The sequence below is a fragment of the Takifugu rubripes genome, chromosome 5, assembly GCF_901000725.2.
Source record: "Takifugu rubripes chromosome 5, fTakRub1.2, whole genome shotgun sequence".
Lineage (NCBI taxonomy): Eukaryota > Metazoa > Chordata > Actinopteri > Tetraodontiformes > Tetraodontidae > Takifugu > Takifugu rubripes.
This window is the reverse complement of record NC_042289.1, coordinates 11284128-11291078: the sequence shown is the minus strand read 5'-3', so window position 1 is coordinate 11291078 and position 6951 is coordinate 11284128. Positions and strand designations below refer to the sequence as shown.

The 6951-nt window shown below is 43.2% G+C and overlaps 2 protein-coding genes across 2 annotated transcripts; both read left to right on the top strand.

Moving 5' to 3' along the window:
* Positions 1 to 2707: 2707 nt before the first annotated feature.
* On the top strand, positions 2708 to 4250 carry LOC105416477 (DELTA-stichotoxin-Hmg2b). The gene is made up of 3 exons (XM_011604156.2): positions 2708 to 2825; positions 3061 to 3169; positions 3648 to 4250. The coding sequence occupies exons 2-3, from the start codon at positions 3066 to 3068 to the stop codon at positions 4075 to 4077; spliced, it is 534 nt and encodes a 177-aa protein (XP_011602458.1). The 5' UTR covers positions 2708 to 2825; positions 3061 to 3065; the 3' UTR covers positions 4078 to 4250.
* Positions 4251 to 4691: 441 nt separating this feature from the next.
* Positions 4692 to 6354, top strand: apnl (actinoporin-like protein). The gene is made up of 3 exons (XM_011604155.2): positions 4692 to 4815; positions 5318 to 5425; positions 5497 to 6354. Exons 2-3 carry the CDS (start codon positions 5325 to 5327, stop codon positions 5939 to 5941), a joined length of 546 nt encoding a protein of 181 aa, XP_011602457.1. The 5' UTR covers positions 4692 to 4815; positions 5318 to 5324; the 3' UTR covers positions 5942 to 6354.
* The last annotated feature ends 597 nt before the right edge of the window (positions 6355 to 6951 follow it).

Below are 6951 nucleotides of genomic sequence, written 5' to 3'. Positions count from 1 at the left end.
AAAACAATGCTTACAGATGGGATGGAGGGTGGGATGGAGCTTATTGATCCGCTGTCTGCGTTCTGTTCTGAAGATCACTGGCAAACAGAGGCCCCGGTGTTTATCACCTGCAACGTCAATGTGACCACGAGGACGCTCCATCTGGGATATGGAAATGTGCATCAAACCCTGCAATTCAGCATGTTTGCATGATGCAGACAGAGCGGCTGTAAAGAGGCGACGTCGAAACGCTTTTCAGAAATGCACAGCAGTCTGCTAAATGACTGGAAAATCATTATGTATTCACAGTTGATAATTAGCAGAATTGCAGCAGATTGAGAGCACAATCAGGACGGCAGATTTGTTTTCACTGGTTTCCTGACGTGCTGTTGACAGAATAAAAGCCACTTAGTTTCTCGCATAGTTGTTTTGTGAGAATCCAGAATTTCTTTGTGGGCCGTGATTCCGTGTTGCTTTCCGGGATAAAGTGTATTTGTCCGCGAATAAGCCTTTATTTATTTACTTTAGATATAAGTATCTGTTTCAGGTTAGATACACAGAAATTTATCTCTAAAATGACTCTGCGTTCTAACAGATCCGTCGCGCAAAGGCAACTTTGACTTGAAAGTGTTTTATTTTGAACAACAAGTGATGAATATGGTGAATATATTTGCATATTTTTCCTGATCAAATGTTAAAGTTTCAGATGTTAAAGATTATGCCAGTGCCGCTTTGGAAGAAAATGGATTTAATTCACGTGGAGCTCTGCGATGCGGGTTCTAATTACTGGCAGGTCTGCCGGATGAGCCGCGCCTTTGGGCGGTTGATTTGTCTTTGTGGGGGGAGTTTTTAAGGATACGGACAGAGCCTGATCCTGGGACGTGTTCTCACTTCCTTGTCCGTAAAAAGTGACACAAATGTATTCCCGAGTTATTGATTTTCTCAGGTTGGGGGATTAATCAGAATCATCTTTGGAGCCGGCATTTATTCCCACTCTCACCTTCAGTGCTTGAACCTGTATGCAGTTTATCATGTGGTAATTTAGGCGTGTAAATGCAGTAGCATGCGCTGTCATCTTCTCTGGTTGTCTTCTTGGAATCCCCAGCCTAGCCGGCATAAACATACACAGTCATGGGCAGGCATGCATGCCCAGGCATCACATATACACAGATTAATGTCAAGGACATCCCATTTAGAATTTATAAGGTTACATATGCAGATTAAAACCGCATTTCTCCGTGTACCTTAGCCGCTGGATATTCCGTGAAGTTGTCCCGCACCCCCACCCCCACCCCCACCCCCACCACCACCACCACCCTTGGAAGAGGCAGGGAATGTAATCCTCTTTAAAGCTCGTGTAATATTTACACTTACACCATAATCACTGAAACATTCATTTAAGGAGCCAAAGTTTGTTATTCGTGGCCCTGACAGCCTATTCATCAAAAAGTAAATGTGCAGAACCTCGTATCCCCCACTGCAATCAATCAATATGCTCCTCTCCAGGCTATCATCACTGGAGATACATCTCAGGCTGAAATTAATCACTGTGAAGTTTGCATAATCCCCTCTTTCACCCCTACCAATTGTCACTCGGTGAAGGTCCTTTACCTTTGAAGACCATTTTCATAGCTAAGTGGTTTCATCAAAGCCTCCAATTCAAACCAGGGGTTAAATTACAAAAAGCTCTGCAGAAACTTCAAATCAGAAACACAGAAAATTTGTTTCTGTAAGAATCGGTCAAACGATGAGGTCAAGGTTTGTTGTTGCTGTGATGGTGACACTGAGAAATCTAAGAAAAGGTATACTTACATGGCAACAGTGAGGGCGTTCATAGTGTAGTCTAACTTATCTAATTGCAAGCTGTTCCGCCATATATGGATTATGAATTCCACAGGCAACCACCTAAAAAGGGTGTTTTTTCCCTATCAAACACATCACAGACAGAAGTAATAAATAAATAGTTTGCCCTAATTTTTCATTAATAATCCACTATAACCCTGCGTCCATAACAGGATGATCTTTTTTGTGAGCTACAAAACACATTTAGCCATTAAATTGTCTTGATGAAAAAACACAAATTTGACTCACTCAGCAACCTGAACTTGGATTTAGCTCGTTAGCTCGACTGATTGCGATGGCTGCCCAACACTGAACGTATTCCTGAATTTATCATTTTTTTTAAAAACTGCTTATTTTTAACACACCGTATAGTTCATGGTTGAGTTTGAGCCTCTCCAAGTGGAGCTGTTTTTCAGGGTGTAATGAAGGCCATGCTGAATATTTATTTTCCTGCAATGGTCACTGGATCCGCATCAGAGTGCAAGACTCAACAGAGAAGTCTGTGTAGTGCAAATGTATTTTTACAAATGCATGTTTGGTGCCATCTGCTGACTTCAAGTACTTGATATGAAGGATTTAAATAATCTTAAAACTACTGCCATGATATAGAATATTGAAGGCTTATATAAATATATACATATAAAAAAAAGCAACTTAACACACAAGTTTGCCACACAATTAGATTTTTGCTGACAGGTCCAAGCAGCAGGCTGGATAACAACATGAACAAGGCAGAGAGAACAATAAAGAAGCCTTTATTTCTTCAAATGTAATAGTCTTTTAATGTGGACAAATTTTCTTGTTTAATTCATATCTTTGTTTAAAATGCAATCAAGCAATATTAGATTTCCGAGCACCTGCTCACGGACACGCCTGTGTTTGTGTTAAAGGAAGAGCCGTGGGGGTGTACGCAGCCAGGACAGACTTTCCCCACCTCCCTTCAAAATCCTAGAAAAAGAGACTTGACACTGCTGTCGCAAACAATCCCTGTTTAACGCCAAAAGGTAATAACGTGTGACACTTTTCTTTAATCTGTGATGGGAGCATGTTTTATCTGTCCGTACAGTAAAGCAAGATAAATTCTGTTTTCTTTCCCTCCGGTAGGGATTTTCTCTTTAACCCATTAACCTGCGCTAGATGCTAATAGATCAATGGTGTGATGGTTTTTTTTACTGCCTGAATCTTTTTTGTACGGTGCAGCTGCAATGTTCTAAGCTCTTGGTTCTGTTTTTCTTGCAGCAAACATGCACGTGACAGCTGAGGCAGTGTCGGCCACTCTCACCACCTGCAGAAACTGCACCATAGAGATAACCAACATCAGCGAACACTACTGCCTAATCAACCCCAAGTAAGCTTAATTATGATTTGCGTAGGGATTTTGCAAGTGAAAATTGAAAATCTACAGACTAACTAATACGTTGGGCATCTATTTAGGCACTCATCACTTGGTTTATCAAACCTAAAAAAAAAAGGATTAAAGGGGTGTATGACACAGGCCCATTGGAATTTCTCCTGTGTGTCTACATTTATCATTTATGACAGGACAAAACATATCATGGATGGGTGGTTTTCACGTGTGACACCGCTTTGTTGAGAACATCCACCTATCCATCACGCAGTGACACACGCTGCCTCATTGCACATTACATGCAGGTAGACTCACTGTTGCTTAGAAGTCCACGCTGGTACTCCATCCATCAGCATAACTCATCTCAGGTACCCTGGAAAGCTCAACACTCGAAAAAGTCGCCTGAGAGTCTCTTGGAAACTAACTACAAGTAACTTTTGTCAAATTGGTGATAATTGTGCATTTTCCTGCCGTACAGGGTGTTCCTGTCAAGTGGCTTCTGCCAGCACCCGCCCCAGCCAACCATCCGCAGCATGAAGAGCGCCGTTTGTTCCTTTGTAAAGGATGAAGACTTCCCCACAGGTGCCGTTGGGGTGCTGACCTACGACCTGTTCCACACTCATACCCGATCTTGCACTGAGCGCATGGCCATCATGTTCTCCGTGCCCTACGACTACAACCTGTACGAGAACCGGCTCGCTGTGGGCGTGTTTGAGCAATCCTGCGCCTGTGATGAGAATCTGTACGACCTCATGTATGACGGGGAGGAGCCCAGTAACTTTGTTCGCTCTGAGAACATTGGCAGTGGGCTGGAATACCTAGCTCCAAATGTGGATCTGAGGGCAACAATGTCATCTATTGGCAAAGCCATTATTAAAATGGAGCTCTATGATAAATTGGGCCACTAACGAAAAAGCATTAAAGCAGCCAAAACTGTACCTTGCAGTGCCCCAACCAATAAAAAGAAAATGTCTTTCATTGCATTGGAGTGCTGTTGTACTAAACAGGGTATAAAAAGATGGCATCTCACCATGTTGGGTTTTTTTCCCCTGAAATTATTATAATAAAGAATTGAGACCAAGTGCTTGTTTTTTTGGTTTACTTTCTCTGCCTCTGTTTTTATTATTACAGGAGAACAGTTTCTTTTTTTTTCATCATTGAAATTGATCTATCCAATTTTGATAAGTAGCAGCAGATGGCCTCTCTTCATAGAGGCTCTTAATTTGCAAGATAACAATCACGGTCCTCCTCATTCACCCCGAGACTCTTCACTTCGCTGCCCAAATGTTTTTTGCTTTGGGTCAGAAATACACGAGGATAAACAGAAAGAGGCAATGGCGGCCCGATATTTGATTTGATTGTGAGGGTGATGAGATCAGGAGAAGTGGCGACCTCGACCTCGTGCCAAGGTGTGGCAGGAGGGATGCGCAAGGACAAATATTGTCTCTTGTCTCTTTTTTGTGTATGCAACATGGAGAGGATTTGGAGGAGGGTGTGTCCTGTCCACAGGGGACGTGTTGCTTAGTGGGAGGATTTAGTAGCTGATAGAACCTTGAAAAAGAAAGAAAAAGAAAACCAACACGCGCCTCCATTACAGGTAACTTGCCATTTAGGGATAAAGCAGCACCTGCAAAGGATCTGAACCGGTGAGTCAAAGATCTCAAGGAAGACACATTAATTCATGTTTAGGTGATTTGGGACCATGCAGTGCCACAAATGGGTCATGAGCTCATGAGTCTTAAAGAAGAAAGTCATTTTCAGAAGTACACAGAAGCCAGATAGAGTATTTGTTTGATTTGTTTCTTCCATCCTCACCAAATGGAGCATCATTTCCTCTAGTGTTGTGACTCTAACTCCATTACCCATCATACTTAGTGCTGTAATTGAGGAGGTAGACTTTCTAATGAGCCAAGGAGTCCGTAACTATTTTCTGATCGCTCGCAACTGTTGGGAAATCTCATTAGTCCTTGAAATGCATCATTCATGGTCGGCTGGAGTGAACTTCTCAAGGTCAGAGTAATGTAGCGTGTCAGCGGAGCAGCAGAATTTTATGTTGCTATGGGAAGGATCTCCACAGTTCCTGGTGCGGTTCCCAGAGCGGCCACAGCCGGTACACCAATGTCCGTTAACCTCATCTACATCTTACAGCTACAGGATGGAGTCGGCTGAAGCTGTCGCAGCTGAGGTGAGCAGGTCAAGAAGCACGACCATCGAGATCTCAAATATGACAGATAATTACTGCCTCCTCAACCCCAGGTACGTTCCTGCACTCTGGGATGGTTTGGGGAAAGCTCTGATCGTATCTAACATGTCCCGGTGCTTCTCAGGGTGTATCTTGAAAGCGGGGAAACGTACAACCCACCTCAGCCCACGGTTCGCCCCATGATGTCAGAGGTTTGCACCTTCTCCAAGTCCAGCGGCGTTCCGACCGGCAGCATCGGCGTGCTGACATACGATCTCTTGGAGAGGTCTCGGAATGATTTTGTGGAGACGCTGGCCATCCTGTTCTCCGTCCCCTGGGACTACAGCAGTTACAACAACTTGTTTGCAGTGGGCATCTATAAAAAGGGCATTAAATGTGATGAGGGGCTGTATAAACAAATGTACTATGAGAAGAAACAAGCGGAGCATGGATTTGTCAGGGATCAGGCCACTGGGTCGGGAATCAATTACGTTGGGAGTTACCTGGATATCAAGGCCACGATGAATCCACTGGGTAACGCAATCATGAAGGTGGAGGTGTGGGATAAACTTTTCCCATCCTTGGAGTAGCGAAGACTCCCAAACCTCTCTTAATAAGCACTCGTCTGTCATGAGTCCCTACATCAGCTTTAATCCCTCCATCTGCAGCTTTTACCGGGCAGACTGTGTCTAATCGTCAACATGGATGATTTAACACTATGGTTGCCGACATGTGTATGTATACCTGGGTATTATCCTTCAGAAAATCTGCTTAAGATCAGACTTTTGTTTGTTTAGAAATTCAGGCAGGAATAAATCCCTTTCGCAGCCTAAGCCTCTGTCTGTTTCAATAGCATCTGATTTTCAAACGCCGTCTTTAGAAATGAAAATTGAAGGATGATTCACCGAAGCGTGAGGGCACATCGCTTAATAAAACACCCCAGGAGCTTCTGTATTACCTTGACACTATCATCAAAAGAATGAAATAAACCTTTTTCGCCCAAGCTGTCTGTCTGTGTCATCTGTAGAAAGGCTTCGGGAAAATGTAGAAGTTTGTGAAAAGAATATGAGATTTTTTATTTATTTTTTACATCCCAACGTGTGAAAGGCATTAATTTTTTTTGAACGTTTACACTGTTTGCATGTTGTGAAAGCCTTAAACTCCAAAGTTACTGCCAGCGGCACAAACATCAGCAAACATGTATGTATATCAGCGGAGGTGGTGATAAATAAAGGCCCGAATATTTTTATTCCCCTGCGAACATTAATCGTGCCCTCGCATCATCAAGCATAATGTGTGGGGTCTGGGGCAGGGGGCTGTACATCGGCTCCTAATTTACGTTGCATTTAAAGCTGTCCTATTTCCCCCGATTGTGTTTCCAATCTCGATGCTGTGCTCCTTCACCCAGCAGATCCATAATGCTTTTGCAGCCACAAAGACACCCAGATCAAAGGTTTTTTCTCACTGTCACCGCTGCATTTGAATAAATACAATGTGTTATAGAAGCATAAACTAGGCCTGTTTAGACACAAACCCTGCAGCATCGTTTAGTGTATTGGAGAAATCTTCGAGAACAGATGGTAAAGCCAAGCGGGAACTT

Excerpts from the sequence above, each read along its gene's own strand:
- apnl (XM_011604155.2), top strand. The coding sequence starts at position 5,325 with ATGGAGTCGGCTGAAGCTGTCGCAGCTGAGGTGAGCAGGTCAAGAAGC. Across the intron at positions 5,426-5,496 it reads TACTGCCTCCTCAACCCCAG|GGTGTATCTTGAAAGCGGGG; the intron begins GTACGTTCCTGC and ends GGTGCTTCTCAG.
- LOC105416477 (XM_011604156.2), top strand. The coding sequence starts at position 3,066 with ATGCACGTGACAGCTGAGGCAGTGTCGGCCACTCTCACCACCTGCAGA. Across the intron at positions 3,170-3,647 it reads TACTGCCTAATCAACCCCAA|GGTGTTCCTGTCAAGTGGCT; the intron begins GTAAGCTTAATT and ends CCTGCCGTACAG.